General features: G+C 47.8%; 2 protein-coding genes across 5 annotated transcripts in view; both read left to right on the forward strand.

The window, feature by feature from the left end:
* The window catches only part of Allc (allantoicase), a 38,449-nt gene extending 34,243 nt beyond the window's left edge, over positions 1 to 4,206 (forward strand). For both annotated transcript variants that reach the window (XM_048439816.3, XM_048439817.3), the window contains 2 exons: positions 921 to 1,045; positions 3,912 to 4,206. In XM_048439816.3, coding sequence (XP_048295773.3) covers positions 921 to 1,045; positions 3,912 to 4,121 — 335 coding nt within the window. In that variant the 3' untranslated portion in view covers positions 4,122 to 4,206. The remainder of the gene's footprint in view (positions 1 to 920; positions 1,046 to 3,911) is intronic.
* A 1,417-nt stretch (positions 4,207 to 5,623) lies between these two features.
* The window catches only part of Dcdc2c (doublecortin domain containing 2C), a 79,732-nt gene continuing 67,016 nt past the window's right edge, over positions 5,624 to 18,339 (forward strand). For all 3 annotated transcript variants that reach the window (XM_087906730.1, XM_087906728.1, XM_087906729.1), the window contains exons 1-2: positions 5,624 to 5,910; positions 11,573 to 11,624. In XM_087906730.1, the coding sequence (XP_087762856.1) occupies positions 5,624 to 5,910; positions 11,573 to 11,624 (339 nt within the window). The remainder of the gene's footprint in view (positions 5,911 to 11,572; positions 11,625 to 18,339) is intronic.

An 18,339-nucleotide genomic window follows, 5' to 3' on the forward strand; every position in this document is an offset into this window, starting at 1 on the left:
AGATGGGGGTCAGATCCCCTGGAGCTGGAGATAAATGCAGTAATAAAGCCCTCCTAACTCCTGAGCCACCTCTCCAGTCCCAGGATTTCTTTGTATTGTCACATTACTGTTGGCTGAGGTTTCTGTCATATCTGGTCCCTTCAGTTGTTGAGTCCCAAAGAAATCACACAGAGGTCTACATTAATTATAAACTGATCGGCCTATTATCTCAGGCTTCTTTTTAACGCTTATAACTTATATTAGCCCGTAATTCTCATCTGTGTTAGCCTCATGGCTTGGTACCTTTTTCAGCGAGGCAGTCACATCTTGCATCCTCTGCGTCTGGGTCACAACTGCAGACTGAAACTTTCCTCTTTCCAGAATTCTTGTTGCCCCACTTCTACTTCCTGCCTGGCTACTGGCCAGTCAGCATTTTTTTAAAATACAAGTGACAGGGAACAGACCATTGTCCCACAGCACATTACAAAGTGACATTGTAAGGCAAATACTTCCCAGGGCCTTCATGATTTTAGAGGTGCTGTGCAGCAGTTAGCAAGCAATTTAGTTTGCAGCCTATGATGCTTATCAAGTACATCCAGCTTTCAAGGTATGGAAGCATCCAACTAAGACATGGCTGGCTGTTTCTCATTCCTAGGAACTGCACAACTAACTTCTGCAAGCCACAAAGCAGTTCAACTCCCTTCTTTCCTTTCTCCTACACTATACTTCTTGCTTAGAGAGAACTCTGGCTTGTTCTTGATTTTTGTTGTGTTGTGGTGCTAGGAATTGAACTTAGGGCCTCATACATGCTAGGCAAGTGTTCTACCGCAGAACTGCCTTCCTAGCCCATGTCTGGGTTTGGATCTGATTAATTTATCTGTATCCTAGAAGCTGAGCTATGCCGAAGGAAACAGTTCCCATGTCTCTGTTTGCTCCAACAGGCAATTCTCCTGACAGTTGCCAAGTGGATGGGTGCGTCCTGACCACGCAGGAAGAGGAAGACATGGTCAGGAACCAATGGATCCTCCCTGCCCATAAGTGGAAGCCACTGCTTCCTGTCACCAAGGTTTGTGGGGTACAATTTGAGGACTGACTCTCAGTCTCTGGAGGAACCTGGGATCTTGAATTGCTATGCATCTCCCTACCCCTGAGCTCCACCCCTATGCATCTCCCTACCCCTGAGCTCCACCCCTATGCATCTCCCTACCCCTGAGCTCCACCCCTATGCATCTCCCTACCCGAGCTCCACCCCTATGCATCTCCCTACCACTGAGCTCCATCCCTATGCATCTCCCTACCACTGAGCTCTACCTCTACACATCTCCCTACCACTGAGCTCCACCCCCTACGCATCTCCCTACCATTGAGCTTCACCCCTACGCATCGCCCTACCACTGAGCTCCACCCCTACATATCTCCCTACCACTGAGCTCCACCCCTACACATTTCCCTACCCTCGAGCTCCACCCCTACACATCTTCCTACCACTGAACTCATTCCGTAGTCTCTTTTTTTAATTTTTAGAGACAGGATCTTGATGAGTTTTTCAGGCCAGCCCTGAACTTGTAATCCTCCTGCCTCTGCCTCCTGAGCAGCTAGGATTTTAGCTCTTCAAACGAACTTTCCTGGAAGTCTTTGCTCAGTTTAACTGTAAATGAATGTGAAAAAATGTGTTTTCACAAAGGAGGGTGGACTCTGACTTTCACATGCCTAACAATCAAAATTTTGCTAAAACAAAAATCCATGCACACAGGCGAGTGTTCCTATAGTACATTAACTTATCTGAAGGGCGCCCAGCACACATGTGCTAAGCATGTACACACAGGCAAGTGTTTATATTTAATTTATATGAAGGGTGCCCAGTACACTTAAAGCTGCCATGCTGTGCCCATCTGTGGGATGGACACCCTGATACATGCTAGAGTGCCTTGGACAAGGGGAGTGGTCACCAAGGGTGTAGTGAGGGTTCGTGTAACCCTGAAGACACGAGTTTTTTTTAAATTTATTAAAAATTTCCGCCTCCTCCCATTTCCCTCCCACTTCCCCAACTCCCTCTCTCCCCTCACTCTCCAGTCCTAAGAGAAATCAGGGTGCCCTGCCCTGTCGGAAGTCCAAGGTCCTCCCCTCTCCATCGAGGTCTAGGAAGGTGAACATCCAAATAGATTAGGCTCCCAAAAAGCGAGTCCATGCAGTAAAATCAAAACCCAGTGCCATTATCATTGGCTTCTCAGTCAGCCCCTATTTTGAGCCACATTCAGAGAGTCCGGTTTGATCACATTCAGTCCCAGTTCAGCTGGCCTTGGTGAGCTCCCATTAGATCAGTCCCATCGTCTCAGTGGGTGGATCCACCCCTCGTGGTCCTGACTTGGGAGCTCAGTCCAGTGCTCCAGTGTTGGTCTCTGTCTGTATCTCCATCCATCGCCCAATGAAGGTTCTATGGTGATATGTAAGATATTCATCAGTGTGGCTATGGGAGAAGGCCAGTTCAGGCACCCTCTCCTCTGCTGCCCAAGGACCTAGCTGGGGACATCCCCTTGGACACCTGGGAGCCCCTCTAGAGTCAAATCTCTTGCCAACCCTAAAATGGCTCCTTTAATTAAGATATCTTCTTCCCTGCTCTCATATCCACCCTTCCTCCATCTCAACCATTTCACTCCCTCAAACTCTCCCCAATCCTCCCCTTCTCCTTTCTCTCTCTCCATCTCCCCTTCTCCCACCCCAGCCCCACCCCGTGCTCCCAACTTTTGCCTGGTGATCTTTTCTACTTCCAATTTCCAGGAGGATAAATATATGTTTTTCTTTGGGTTCACCTTCTTATTTAGCTTCTCTAGGATCACGAACTATAGGCTTAATGTCCTTTGTTTATGGCTAGAATCCACTTATGAGTGAGTACATACCATATTCATCTTTTTGGGTCTGGGTTATCTTACTCAGTAAAGTGTTTTCTATTTCCATCCATTTTCATGCAAAATTCAAGATGTCATTGTTTTTACTGCTGAGTAGTACTCTAATGTGTACATGTTCCACACCTTCTTTATCCATTCTTTATCCAACTGAGGGGCACCTAGGTTGTTTCCAGGTTCTGGCTATTACAAATAGTGCTGCTATGAACATAGTTGAACAAATGCTTTTGTAGTATGATTGGGCATCTCTTGGGTATATTCCCAAGAGTGGAATTGCTGGATCCTGAGGTAGGTTGACTCCCAGTTTCCTGAGAAACCGCCACACTGATTTCCAAAGTGGTTGCACAAGTTTGCATTCCCACCAACAATGGATGAGTGTTCCCCTTACTCCACATCCTCTCCAGCATAGGTTATCATTGGTGTTTTTGATTTTAGCCATTCTGACAGGTATAAGATGGTATCTCAAAGTTGTTTTGATTTGCATTTCCCTGATTGCTAAGGAAGTTGAACATTACCTTAAGTATCTTTTTGGCCATTTGAACTTCTTCTGTTGAGAATTCTCTGTTCAGTTCAGTACCCCATTTTTTTAAATTGAGTTATTCAGAATTTTAATGTCTAGATTCTTGAATTCTTTATATATTTTGGAGATCAGGCCTTTGTCTGATGCGGGGTTGGTGAAGATCTTCTCTCATTCAGTAGGTTGCCTTTTTGTCTTACTGACAGTGTCCTTTGCTTTACAGAAGCTTCTCAGTTTCAGGAGGTCCCATTTATTCATTGTTGCTCTTATAAGACACCAGGTTTTATCTCCTCTTCATTTAATTATCTCACCTCCTTACTGAAAAATACCATGACACTTGCCCACGCATGTCATTGTCACATGGATGTGTTTTCCCCACCAGCAGATTTATGTTAGACCAAATTATTGCTGAAAACCTTTTCTTAAAGCCCCCAAGGCCATGATGGGCTGACTGCACTGGGGGAGTTACACATCATTCTCCTCCAAGGACCTGCATCCGCTCTCTTTTCCAGCTCTCTCCTGACCAAACCCACGTGTTGGACAGCCTGACCCTGGAGCTCCAGGATGTCATCACGCATGCCAGGTTCACCATCATCCCCGACGGGGGTGTAAGCCGCCTCCGGCTCAAGGGCTTCCCCAGTTCCATCTGTTTGCTGCGGCCCCTCCGGGAGAAGCCCACACTGAAGTTCTCTCTGAAAGCGGGCTTCCGGGCAAATCTTTAGATAGCACATCCGTGGTAGTGGTCCCCACCCACTGTCTTCAGTGTTCCAAACACCTGGTGGTTCAATAAAGTGATCACCCCACAAACTGGCCTTGTCTCCTGTTGACACCCAGTTGGTAGCTTAAAAGTTGGCCATGGTGGGGCTGGAGAAATGGCTCAACGGTTAAGAGCACTGACTGCTCTTCCAGGGGACCTGGGTTCAATTCCCAGCACCCACATGGCAGCTCACAACTGTCTGAAAATCCAGTTCCAGGGGATCTGACACCTTCACACCAGTGCACATAATATAAAGATAAATAAATCATACAAATTAAAAAAAGAAAAAGTTGGCCATGGCTAGGGATGGTGGCTAGCCTTTTGAAGAAGCACTTTCTAGTAAAACACTACAAAATGGTGATAGTATCAATTTTCTGCACCAGTTACGTGTAGATTCAATAGGTAATACATACCTTAGGGCTTTGAGAGCTGGTTTAGGCCATTAAAACCTTTGGGAAAGCATTTCTAAAATCATTTATTCAAGAGATAAAAGACATCTCTTGATAAAGTCATCCCTGATAAAGGGATATCTCTTAAAACCAGGACTTTACCAAAGGTCCCCCTCCCCCTCTCCCGGTCCATCTGCCGTGTATCCTGAAATGACAAGCATTTGGAGTGCTGGGCACTAGTGGCCACGGCAGCCAGTCCCTCACATCGTGTGGCGTTGAGCCTGGAGTCTTACACAAACATGGGATGAAAGCAAGAAAGGAGGCTCAGAAGGTGACATACTTCCAGCGACCCCGAGTATTAGCAGAGTATGGGAAGTAACTTCCCAGTAACACGCTGGGAAGTCAGGATGGGCGCTCCTGAGCCAGCGCGGCCACCCTTTCTCTTTCTCCTCTTCCCTGAACCCTATCACATGTCCTGTCTAATGCCTATACAGAGCCCTCGTGTTTTACTATGTAGTCTCGGCTATCCTGGAACTCTATATAGACCAGGCTGGCCTCGAACTTACAGAGATCTTCCTGTCTCTGTCTCCCAAGTACTGGAATTAGAGGCAAACACGACCTCACCAGATTCTCCCTCTTTTCTCTGTAGCCACCACCTAGATATCTGAGCTCTTCCTGCATCCTCCCCGCCCTGGTTCTGTGTGTCAGATCTGTGTCCTCATCTCTGTGTGTGCTTAGTCTCTGTTTCATGCCAATTACCTCTCTGAGCTTCCTGCTGCTCCCCATCTATTTCCCTGTCCTCACCTGTCTGCATTCTGAACCCTGTCTGCATCTTTTATGTCCATCTGACCAGTCCCCTCCTGTCCTGCCTTTCTCCTTTCTCCTGTCGCCTTTCTCCTGCCCGCCCAGTCACAATCGCCCCAGGACGTCAGCGTGTGCTGCAGGTTCACGGCCCACTGTCCCGGCAGTCCAGTCCCGCCTGTAGCCCGCAGCCCGAGAGAGCCCGTGGGTTCTCGGCGGGTGTGCTGGGTGTCCCCGTGCATGGTTCTGCGTGTCCCGACGTGAGCAAGCAGTGGTCATGGGCACGCGCGGGCCCTATGCCCTGGTGGACACCACGCCGGCCAAGACCATCTTGGTGTACCGCAACGGGGACCAATTCTATGTGGGCCGAAAGTTCGTGTTCTCGCGGCGACGCGTAGCCAACTTCGAGGCCCTGCTGGAGCAGCTGACCGAGCAGGTGGATGTGCCCTTCGGAGTGCGGAGGCTCTACACGCCCACGCGCGGTCACCAGTTGCTGGGGCTGGATGCCTTGCAGGCCGGTGGCAAGTACGTGGCCGCGGGCCGTGAGCGCTTCAAGAAACTGGAGTAAGTACAGCCCTGGAGCTCTCTTCCCACGCAGACTTCAGCAGCAGCACACCCCACCCAGACCTCTGCACACAGCACACCTCACCCAGCAAAGCTGAGCCTTGTCCAGCTCTCAGGAGCAGTACACCCCGCCCAGGGCCTCATCCAGGGCATCTGGCAGTAGGAGTTACTGTCCTTGAGCGCAACAGGCTACACACACAACTTGGGGTTCAGAGAATCCCAGAGGGGGTCAAGGGTGCAGATTAGTTTGTATTATTCAGGCACTTTGATGGCTATGAAGCACATGCATGGCATTGGAGGGTGAGCGCAAGCAGAGAAGCATTTAGGCTTTATTGTTTTTTTTTCATCTTTTAGGTTAATGACATGTGAAATCGGCCTTCTGTCTGCTGAATAAAATTATGAAACACTTCTGCTCTGACATCAGACAGGTGCAAGGCCCCTACAGTCTTTAACGGCTGAGCTACTGAGCAGTTAATAGCCACCAGAGAATCCGATTCTAATAGTGGCACGAACACACAGTTGTAAGGAAAGCTAGCCGTCCTGGGGTGTCTTCCCCCCCATCCCCAGTGATGACCAGGGGCCTGTGGCTTGAAGGTTTGCACAGAGCAGCTTGCTGGGATATAGTTGTAAATGTGCTGTTTAAGTTCAAGCCTTCCTGGGTCTGTCTTGTCATACGTATATCAAGGCTGAGGGTGGGGGGACAGAGAGGGGGTGACAGGCCATGACAGGCAGTGGAAAAGAGGCAGTCAAGGTTGGGTGGAGGGGACAAGGACCCCTTCTGAGTGGAACTGAACAGCAACTTCAGGTAAATGAGATCCACTCTCAGTGAATCAGGAGGTGAGTGCCCACGTCATAGCACCCACGGGCTAAGTACATGCCCTTCTTCAAAGTGTCCGCACCCAGGGCTTCTTGACATCTTCCTCTACCTCTGGAAAAACCAAGGAAATTGCTCAGTGACCACCAGACTCAGAAGAAAGCCTGCTCCTGGTTTCATGTACTGCCTTTCACCATTCTGCTTGCTGGATCCTGCTCTCTGATCTGTTTCTATGCTATTGGGAGAGCAACCCTGAACGACAGATAGCATTTTGTGGTTTTTGTGCCTTAATTTTCTGGATTATTTTTGCATTTTTGTAAAATATAATGGAAATCAGTTTACAAGAAAATTAGAGCTGACTAGCAACACAAACTTGGAGAAATGGAAAGTTTGAGAGGATTAGGAAGGTTGAAGGACAGGCCTGTGGGCAGAGGCGGTGAGGGGCAGAGTCCAAGGCTGAATGTCCGCAGACTGAGCTTTGCTGGGTCTGCACACATTTCAAAGACAAGAGAGTGAACTATTCTTTATATATATATATATATATATATATACATATATATATATATGTATATACATATATATACACACATGTAAATTCTCTCTCTCTCTCTCTCTCTCTCTCTCTATATATATATATATATATATATATATATATATATATAGTTTGTTTTTGTTTTTTGAGACAGAATTTTTCTGTGTAGCCCAGTCTGTCCTGGAACTTGCTTTGTAGATCAGGTTTGCTTCCAACTCAGAGATCCACTTACCTCTGCCTCCTGAGTGTTGGAACTAAAGGCATGTGCCTCCTCCTTGCACAGGATTCTGGTTTGCTTCTCAGGACTTACATGGTGGCTCATAACTCCCTTCAGTTCCAATTCTGGCTTCTGAGGTCACGGGGCATGCATGTGGTACATATACATACATGCACTGCACACAGGCACTCATGCTTATACATAACATAAATATAAAACAACCACCACAAGGACTGAGGTCCTGTCCACCCTAGACAAGGACATGCCATCTGGCTGGTGACTGTACCCATGGCTCCCCAGTTGCCCCCTTGTGGGGAGCCATCTTTTGTCTACCCTCTCTGTGAGGGTCAGGCTTTGTGACTTGACTCTGTGCTGAATACTCTTTTTCCTCCATCTACCAATCCTAAAGTAATTCTTCCCTGCATATGGTTAAAACTGTCTAGATGGGCAACAATAGAAAATGCACACTTTTAGCTGGGTGGGGGCGGTGGTGGCGCATGCCTTTAATCGAGGCCAGCCTGGTCTACAGAGTGAGTTCCAGGACAGCCAGAGATACACAGAGAAACCCTGTCTTGAAAACAAACAAAGCAAGCATACTTTTTTTTTTAAATAAAGAAGGAGCCTTAAGGTAAGAATTTTCAACTATTCTGCATTGCTATTTAAATCATGCCTTATTCTGTGGAAACATAGAAAACTCTTTGAAAGTCCTAATGGTCAAAAGTTCTGGTAAGACGAGGACAGCAATGAAGCCCCGTGGACAAGCGTAGGTTGTCTCATTTTCAGAGCTAGGGTTCTACTTGGATGCTGGCTTGCAGTGGTGTTCCACCACAGCAATAGTAGCCCTAACTGAGATGACTTGGAAATAGGACCGTGAGGTATTGCTGTGACAGACCTGGCCGTGTGTTTTTGGGAGGATTGTGGGAGGATTTTGGAACTTTGGGTAAGAAAAGCCATTGAGCGTTCAAAACGTGATGAGCTGTTTTATGGGAGCTTGGAGGAAAATGTCGAGAGCAATGCAGACGATGGAGGCCTGGCTTGTGAAGTCTCATAGGAAAGTTTGAGAGTCGCTTAAAGATCCTATCAGGGCTGCTTGCTATTTTGAATTGAGAATCTGTGGTTTTGGTCAGTTGGGGCTGAAGAATCAGCTGTGAGTAACAAGGGACTAGAACCCTTGAAGTAAAACTTTTGCTTTACTGGGACAACTGATGCTGGTCAGCCAGAGCTAAGAAATTAGCGGTGGTTAAGAAAAGACCAGCATCATTAAGGTGAAATCTCTTGGGAAGTATTTCCTCAGATCAGAATACAGCAACTATGTTCCAGAGGTGGCCAAGGTTGGCTCTTGCATGGGCAGCTGAACTGGATCATGTGTGAGAGTCACCCAGGTGGTACTGGTTTAGAAGGCATGAAGGGATTATGGAGAGCGGCTGAGAATTGGCCCTGTCAGAGGCCAGCAGAGGCTACTGGTGAAAGTACAGCCCAGTTGCAGCAGAAGACCCCAGGATCTTGGAGATGCCAGTATCAGATGACTGCCAAGAATAGCAGCCGCTGTGGTGGAGGGGAGCCTGTCTGAACCTAGAAGGCAGGCTGTGTGTGTTATTGAGGACAGAGCTGGAGAAGTCATCCAGGCCCTTTGGAGGAGTCCAGAGGATCATGAATGAATTCCAGTATTGGACCCTGAATGATTTATACTGTTGGAGTTTGGTTTTGTTTTGATCTGATAGTGACTGTGCCCTGGCTTGTCCCTCTCAAAGGAAGTATTTAACTTAATTTTGATTTTTACAAGAGCACACAGTTGTGAAACTTTGAATTTTTAAAAGAGATTTTGAATTGGGTATTTGAAAAAAGCTGAACTATTTTGTTTGCTTTGTTTCTTGAGACAGAATTTTTCTGTATAGCTCTGACTGTCCTGGAAATTTCTGTGTAGACCAAGCTGACCTTGAACTCACAGAGATCCACCTGCCTCTGCCTCCTGAATTCTGGGATTACAGGCATGAGCCCCCACCATTTGACTGAGATGGAACTTTTGGGACACACTTTATTTAGTATGTATACAGTGTTCTGTCTGCCTATATGCCTGCGGCCAGAAGAGGGCGCTAGATCTCAATTCAGATGGTTGGGAGCCACCATGTGGGTGCTGGGAATTGAACTCAGGTCCTGTGGGAGAGCAGTCTGTGCTCTTTACCGCTGAGCCCTCTCTTCAACCCTGAGATGGAATTTTAATGTGACTGAACTTGTAAAGACTGTGGAACTTTCAAAGTTATTTATGTTTTATATTGTGATATTAATATAAACATGCCATCTTGGGGATAAATTAGGAGGGAAAGGTTCTAACTGAAAAGCAGAGTGCTTGCCTGTCAGGTTGGCAAGGGGCCGACGGTGCTGGATAGTTTGTGTTAACTTGACACAAATTCGAGCCATCTGAGAAGAGGCACCTTCAACTGAGAAAATGTCTCTGTAAAAATCAGACTGCAGGCAAACCTGTAGGGCATTTTCTTAATTAGTGATCAACGGAGGAGGTCTCAGCCCATGGTGGGTGGTGCCATCCCTAGGCTGCTGGTCCTGGGTTCTATGAGAAAGCAGGCTGAGCAAGCCATGGGGAGCAAGCCAGTGAGCAGCACCCTCCATGGCCTCTGCATCAGCTCCTGCCCTGCTTAAGTTCCTGCCCTCAATGCTTCTGATGATGAACTGTTATATGGACTGTGAGTGAAATAAACCCCCTCCTCTCCAAGCTGCTTTTGCTCAGGGTGTGTCATCACAGCCATAGTCACCCTAAATAGGACAAGGGGGGGGAATCACTGAGGAGCTTAGGATCCTGCTCCATTAAAGACCTCTGTAGCAAGGAGGGGGCCACTTGCTTGTCCTGGCAGCCCAGAACCAAAATAACCACAAAGAAACTGTATTATTTAAAACACTGCTTGGCCCATTAGCTCTAACTTCTTATTGGCTGACTCTTACATCTTAATTTAACCCATTGCTAGTAATCTGTGTATCACCACGTGGCTGTGGCTTACCGGCAAGATTCCAACTGGCATCTGTCTCTGGAGGGACTACATGACTTCTCTCTGACTCTGCCCTTCTTCCTCCCAGCATTCAGCTTAGGCTCCCCCGCCCTTCTTAGCTCAGTTCTGCCTTGCTATAGGTCCAAAGCAGTTTCTTTATTCATTAATGGTAATCACAGCACATAGAGGGAAATCCCACAGACCTGCTTGAAATGGTCACCTTAGACAGTCACTTCATAGGGCTGGAGGCAGGTTTTAGCTCCAGGGCTGCGCTCAAGGGATGGCGATGGCTGGAAATGTCCCCTTTACAGCACAGTCTTGTCACCCTGCTCTGAGTTCGCTCCTCTCTAAGTGCAGATGACCATGGTGCTTGTGTGCTGGTAATCCTAGAGCTAGTGACAGGAAAGTGACAAGTTCTAGGACAGCCTGGACTACAGTGTCAGGCCATCTCACTGAAAACAGAAAACAAAAATAAACAACCCAAATCCCAACCAATCAACCAACCAGTCCACTAACTAACCAGCTAAACATTACCACCATCACCAAAAAGTCAGAAGGCCAGTGAATTAGATAATTATTTACTGTTACTTAAACTATTTACTTAAATAGTTTAAATACAAATATTTAAAACATATTTTAAAAGATTTATTTACGTAATTTGCCTGTACACCACGTGCATGCCTGGAACCTGCAAAGGCCAGAAGAGGACTCTTAGATCCCATAATGCTCGAATAACAGATGGTTGTGAGTCACCATTTGGGTAGTGGGATCTGAACCTGGGTCCTCTGGAAGAGCAGTCAGTGCTCTTAGCCACCAAACCACCTCTCCAGCCTTAGACCATTATTTCTAAGGTCACTCTAATGATACATACACATATATATGAGAGTCAGGCCACTGGAGAGAGTTCCACAGGGCAAGGCCAGTTAAGACAACTGGAGGTGTCCCATGAAACGCTGCTGTCACGTTCTGATGTGGATTCATCCCTGCACTGTGGGAGTGTCTGCTTCCTTGCTGACACTGGCTCCTCTTGGCAGAGGCTCCACGGCTCAGAGCGAGTATTGTCTTTCTAACTATGATTTCTCCTCTCTCTCTTTTTGCAGCTATATTCATATAGTTCCCAGAAAACCTCCAAAGATGAGAAAGTTGAAGGAGGTAAGTGTTTGAAACTAATAAGATGAGCTGAATTAGTCCACTGTGGCTACAGGTTTATTAACATCATTAAGCTTTTCGGGAACTGTTATCTGACTTTACTGGTTTTCCAATTTCCCGATTCCTATTTCGTTATGTCTGTTCTGATTTGTCTTCCCTCCTGTTGTGTAAGAAGGCATTTCTTTGGGGGGACCTCCTTTTACATCCCTTCTCTTTGCAGGGTCTACTATTCCTTTCCCGGGGATCTCTGTGCTGGCTTGGTGAGGGTTAATGACTTCCGAGTTTTTGTTAGAAGTATTTCAGAAATTGTCTTGGGTTTAGGGGACCATTGGGGGTTTCCAGGATTAGTGTGGGGCTGATGGGGAAGGAGCTTTAGATGGCAGCTGGACCTTCATCACTCCCTCCAGTGTGCCCGCTTGCTTGCCCTCTTCTTGTCCTCTCTCTAGCTCTGTCTGAAGCCCTGGCTCCCTTCCCTCAGGCTGGCACAGAAGCTGCTGTGATCACTAATCAAGCGTGTGATTTGCCCATGGAGGGAAAGGGCTGGGTAACTGTGGCGAACACGCCTCTGATTAAGCTAGAATCCCTCTGGTCTGACTTTTCTCTAGTGCGTCACCTTCTTCCCACCCGTTAGCTCTTTTCACAGTGGCCATCATCAGAGCCTGGCGGAGGTGATTATTACTAATCCGGGAGTGCCTGGGTCTCATTTGCTACCTTTTTAAAAAAGGGCATAATGGATGAGAATCTGGAAGATGAACTCCCTCCAAGAACATTGTTGTGTGTGTGTGTGAGGGACACACACGCGTCCCTTAGCACGCATGTTCCTCCCGCTGGGAAAAGAGCGGCTTCAGCTAGTTGGTGGGGATGACGGCGATGGGGGCACAGCTGAACTGAGCAGTGTACTCCTGCTCACTTCCTAGCCTTCCAGAGGGGACGTTACAAAGCACACTAAGTTGGCTCAGTCGTACAGCTCATCATTAAAAGAGTGTCTCTGTATGAACACGTTTGTATGCACTAGCATGGGTATGTGCATGCCATGCACATGTGACAGCACGTGTGCAGAGATCAGGTGACCACCTTCAGTGTCTTCACCTTCCCCCTCGTTTGAAGAAAGGTTTCTGAGCCCCTGTGTAAGCCAGGCTGGCTGGCTTTAGGCCTTCTGGGGGATTTTCTCTTCTCTGCTTCCCATATCCCTGTAGGAGTGCTGGGATTACAGATTTGCGTGTTACCTGCATCTGGAGTTTTGTGGGCTCTGGGGGTCTGGGAGTTCAAACGCAGTGCTTTACCCACTGAGCCATCTCCCCAGTCTCAGGACTTGTCATTTTTAATGTAAAAGAATTAAAATATTTTCCAAAAGATGAACTGTTGTAGAATATTATTTTAACTAGGCAAAGATGTGTTACATTTTTTATGCTGCAGGATATTACTTTAACTGTGTGAACACGTGTTAGTTTGTGTATGCTGCATTTATTTAATGATGGATGGATGTGTGTTTAATTAGGTAAAGATGTGTTGCATTTGTTTCACCTTGCCTACCTAAGGCACCTGAATGGTCTAATAAAGAACTGCACAGCCAATAGCGGCACCTGATTGGTCTAATAGAACAGCCAATAGCTAGGCAGAGGAAGGATAGGCAGGGCTGACAGGGCAGAGAGAATAAATAGGAGGAGAAATCTAGGTTCAAAAAGGAAGGAAAAATGAAAGAAGCAGAAAGAGGGAGACGCCAGAGGCAAACCATCCAGCCAGTCACAGAGAAAAAAGGAAAGAAAGACATATAAAATAAAGAGGGGTAAAAAGCCTAGAGGCAAAACATAGATAAAGAGAAACAGGATGTCCCTGGCAGGTGGGACCAGGATTTATCCCTGGTGCATGAACTGGCCCATTCCCTATGATGCAGGGGGGAGGGGCTTGGTCCTGCCTCAACTTGATATGCCAGACTTTGTTGACTCCCTAATGGGAGGCATTAACTTCTCTGAGGAGTTGATGGGGGAGTGGGGGCCTGGGGGAAGTTGGGGGCTAGGTAGGGGGAGCAGGAGGAGGGGAGGGAGGGAGAACTGTGGTTGCTATGTAAAATTAGTTAAACATTTAATAAATAAATAAAAAACAGAACAGGATAATCGCGTGGTTTGGCACCTTCATAGTGCCAAACTCGGAAGGTAGAGGCAGGAGAATCTGGAGCCAAAGCCATCCCCAGATACACAGTGCATTTCGGGCCAGTAAAAATGTTTGTAACATTTTTACAAATAAGAGCAAGACCTGTGTAGACCACGGCATGCTCCTTGAGGTTCTCATGGTCTCTGGCACCCATGCGTTTCTGATATTAATTGGCTCAGACAGCAGTTTAGGCACCTAATGTACAGTGGCAGAGCTTTCTTCGAGGACACCTCTGCCCACTTTCCACACTTAACCCTGGAGCGTAGAAGAGTTTATTGCTCCTTATCTGGTTTCTTTCTGGATGTGTTTATGTGAGGACAGCTCTCCTTGGTGCTAGCGTCTTTTTGGCTCAGGCTTTGCATGGCAAGAGATGCTTGGATGCATCCTGAGGGCAGGCGGATAGCGTGAGAGCAGGTGAAAGAGCAGAGACTTTGCGGGCAATGACGAGGAGCAGCTGTCAGGCGAGCCGTCCCTTAACCTATTCCAGGCATTTGCCAAGGCGTGTCTTCCACCTGGACCTTTCCCTCTTGGGAAGGGATTTGTTACTGGGAGTGTATCATACACCCCAAGAGCAGACTGAGGGATGTTTAGCATCTGAGCCCCACATTACAAGGGCAAGAGCCAGCGCCATCCCAGGCATCACCGAGCACCCTGGCAGCCTGGTGCCTCCCGGTTATGCCCTGTGAGGACATGTCTTTGGGTGATTTCTCATGAACAAGAGCCCTTGGTGCCATGCAGTCCTGGGAAGGTTGTATAATCTGGTTCTTTGTCAGCTGGGTATTCTGTGAGGTTGTTTAGGAAATGAGTTATGCTCTTTTATAGAACCTACCCCAGGGCTCAGAGCCAGTTGGCAGCTGTCCTCTAGCTGCAGCAAGAAATACTCCATGGTTACCCTCAGGTCTCGGTTCTAGGTTTAGTTTTACCGCCTTGGGCCGTAGGTTTATAGCCCGTTGGGTACCTCAGGCTCAGGCAGATGAGTGATGTGTGACTCATCCGAGCTAAGTCTGAGTGAGACTGTCTTTCCCATCTGACAGCAGCAGCCACATTTGTTACACTCCTCTTAGGACGCGATTACATGGAGGACAGGGACCGGGAATCCGGAGTGTGTACTTAATAGCTGCTGTTATTTAATTAGGCAGGTGCTATCAGGGTTAATGAGTCATTAACACATCAGAGGAGCAATTAGCCCATTGTTTCATAGTTGTAGGCAATCAAGCAGAAAGCCCTTCCTAGGGTGTCTGTACCCAGTAGAATTTCTCAGAGCACAATTTCTGCTGTTCTGTTTCCAGACCAGGTCTGTCAATGCTCGCCCGTTGCTGATATTCACCGCCGTTCGTTTACCCACTGCAGCGTGCGGGTCTACATCATTTGATATGCATCACCCGGCAGAGCAATAGAGGAGGCATGCATGCACTTTCTGCAGCCTCCACTGGTCTCCTTTACCCTGGATCTCTTCCCTTACTCGAGTTTCTGCTACTAGCAGAGTCGTGCATTTGTCCTGGCACCTTTCCCTCACCCACCTACCTTTTAACTTTGTGAGTAGTCACCACCGTCTCCCGGGGGCTGCTCCCTAGTCAGCAGTAGGGCCATTCTGTTGTGGGACTTCCTACCCCAAGGAGGCTCACACTCCAAAGGATGGGTAAGCCACAAACCAAGAAAACCATAAGCGATATGAGGACAGGAACATTGCAAGCTACCTTCTAAACACTTAGCTTTGCACACACTTTGTACACACTTGGCACACACAGTTCAGTCCAACTGTCATTCCTCGTCCCCAAAACTTCTGTATACAGTCAACAGCTGTCAGTGCAGAGACTTACAACTGGTCAGACTGTAGAGAAGTGACTGTTGACTGTGCAGTGCTCAAAGCCCTAAGTGGGGATCATATCACACCCCCAACTCCCAAGAAGGGTTGGAAAAATTATAAGAGCTAGAGATCAGAGACTATTGCTGCAAAATAATGTCTTCTGGACCTAATAACGACACTGCACTCATGAGTTCTCAGCCACTGTGGTTGCTAGCACATGACTTGCACAAGATCAAGCCCGGTAGCACTTGAACCTCCAGAAGAAAGGGCTGTAAGAGGCCCCGAATCTAAGCTAAGGAGATATTGGCAGTTGCTGGGCAGCACTAGTTAGGCTTAGTGGATTATTAAAAATAAGACGTGAAGTTAGAACTGGGGTATTGGAGGTGGCTGGGAGGAGCTGGAAGGGCTGAATGGGAGGTAGCTCGGACTTCAATACATCGTATTCATGTGTGAAATAACCCAATAATAATAAACAGTGGTGATAAAACAATTCTTAAAGCCCCCAAACAAACAAGGGTGGGGAGAGACGGGAAAGAACCCCGGAAGGCCAGCTGGAGTGCAGAGCGTGAAGAGGGCAATGACAGGTACCCTGTCTCTGATTGCTGTGAGGGAAGGGTTGGGTCTGGGGAGTTAGGTCTGTCAGTAAAATGCTTGCTATGTCTAAGTCCCAGCACCCATAGGAAAAATCGGGGCTGGCTAGGCACATCCCTAATCCCAGCCCTTTGGAGGCAGAGGCAGGGGCGGTACAGTGGGTTCTAAGCCAGCCAGGACTACAGAGTGAGATCCTGTCTGAAGAAACCAAAAACTGGGCCTGGAGGTGTACATCTCTCCACTAATTACTGCCGCCCATGTGGGCATGGGTATAAAGCACCATCCTCTGGAGCGTGGGCAACATACCATGGGCCACACTGACCCTCAGCTGCCAGGAATGGCCACTAGCTCCTCAGCTAGGAGTTCCCTAACACCTCTTTTCTGTGTTGGAGTGCTGGATGCTTGATCCTGTGTAGGTCATGGGCTGGCAACCACAGCTACCATGAGGTCACGAATGGAATGTCCTTGTCAGGAATATAGTATCTTGAAGCAATATTCTTTGACCTTTGGCTTTTATATTCTTTCTACCTCCCCCGCTTTCAGAGACAGGGAGGTCCCTGGGGCGTGCTGGCTAGTCAATCCAGCCAGTTGATGAGCTCCAGGTCCCAGCAAGAGACCCTACTTTAAAAACCAAGGGATGGGTGGGTGGTCCTGGGGCATGACACCTGAGGTTGACTCTGGTTTCCACATGCATGCACATAGGCATCTGTATACTTGAGCAGGCAACACACACACACACACACACACACACACACACACACACACATACACACACACACACACACACACACACCACGAGGTTGGGGCAGCAAAAGGTTAGGTAAGAGCTAGAGGTAGACAGAGTGGCTGAGAACAGTTGGGGGATAAGAAACTGGGGCTTCACATAAGACTCCGAGAGCTGGCCACAGAGATGCTGATAGTTCAGTTGGGAGGAGCCAGACGTGAGATGAGACTGAGCATCTCCCCAATTTCAAAGCTGCGCAGATAGATCTCGGCCTTGTTGTTGTCTACGATGGTGAGGTCTGGAGTGGACGTGTGTGGGTGGTCAGCAAATCTGATAGGCTCAAAAGGAGACCAAGATGCCTAAGTAGACTTGCCTCTCCTTCCTTGGGTATGTTAAGGGACTCTCAAGTTAACTTAATTTTAAGTACTTATGGCAATAAGATAAATATCACATTGCATTTTTTATAAAACATTCTGCCATTTCATGGTCATAAGAATTCGGTAAGATAGGTCAACTCCACTGTAAAGAATTAGCAAACTAGTTGGGTGGTGGTGGCCTTTAATCCCAGCACTCGGGAGGCAGAGGCAGGTGGATCTCTGTGAGTTCAAGGCCAGCCTCAGAACAGGACAGGCTCTAAAGCTACAGAGAATCCCTGTCTTGGAAAAAAAAAAAAGAAAAAAAATTAGCAAACTGCTGCTGAGAGTAGCCGGTCACACATCTCTGCCCAGTAGAGCTGGGCTCTGACCTGCCTCACCTGGCTTTCAGGCTGTGATTTCCTCCTGTGAGTCTGTACCATTTGTCCCATTTCTGCCTCCTGGTCATGTCTCTGTTCTGGTCACTGATAACCAATGGATACAGTGGATGCCCAAGTCCACAGGCTTCTCGTCTCCTCCAGGCCCAGCACGCCACACTCCTTTCTTCTAAATAGAGTTTTCAGGGTCAGGACATTCTTTCCTCTGTGTGTGTGTGTGTGTGTGTGTGTGTGTGTGTGAGAGAGAGAGAGAGAGAGAGAGAGAGAGAGAGAGAGAGAGAGAGAGAGAGAGAGAGGGTGGGGGGGCTGGCCCTTACTTTTCTGTGTCTCTGTCTGTCACTCTCTTTGAAGAAAATCTGATCGTGACTTTTTCATTCATCTTGAGAAGTTCAGACAAGCTCCCTGAATTAGCAGGCTATGTGCCGTCTAGTGCTGAGCTGGGGAAGGCTTGGGAGGGAGAGGCCTGATGGTGGGGCAGGCTCCTGAGTCCCCTTACTCACAGGCAGAGCAAGGCAGGCCTGGAAACTGGCAGAACAAAGGCCTCAGTAGAGGCGAGGCCCCCAGCCAGGTTCTAAGAGTCTTATAGAAAGCGTGGGAGGGAGGTGTTTGCCAGACCAGAGATCTTCTGTGCTTCTAGGTGGATGTGGATTGGGAGGTGGGGCTCATAGCCTGGGAAGTGGGGGGCTTAGCAGAG

Source organism: Myodes glareolus, chromosome 6 (assembly GCF_982192425.1).
Source record: "Myodes glareolus chromosome 6, mMyoGla1.1, whole genome shotgun sequence".
Classification (NCBI taxonomy): domain Eukaryota; kingdom Metazoa; phylum Chordata; class Mammalia; order Rodentia; family Cricetidae; genus Myodes; species Myodes glareolus.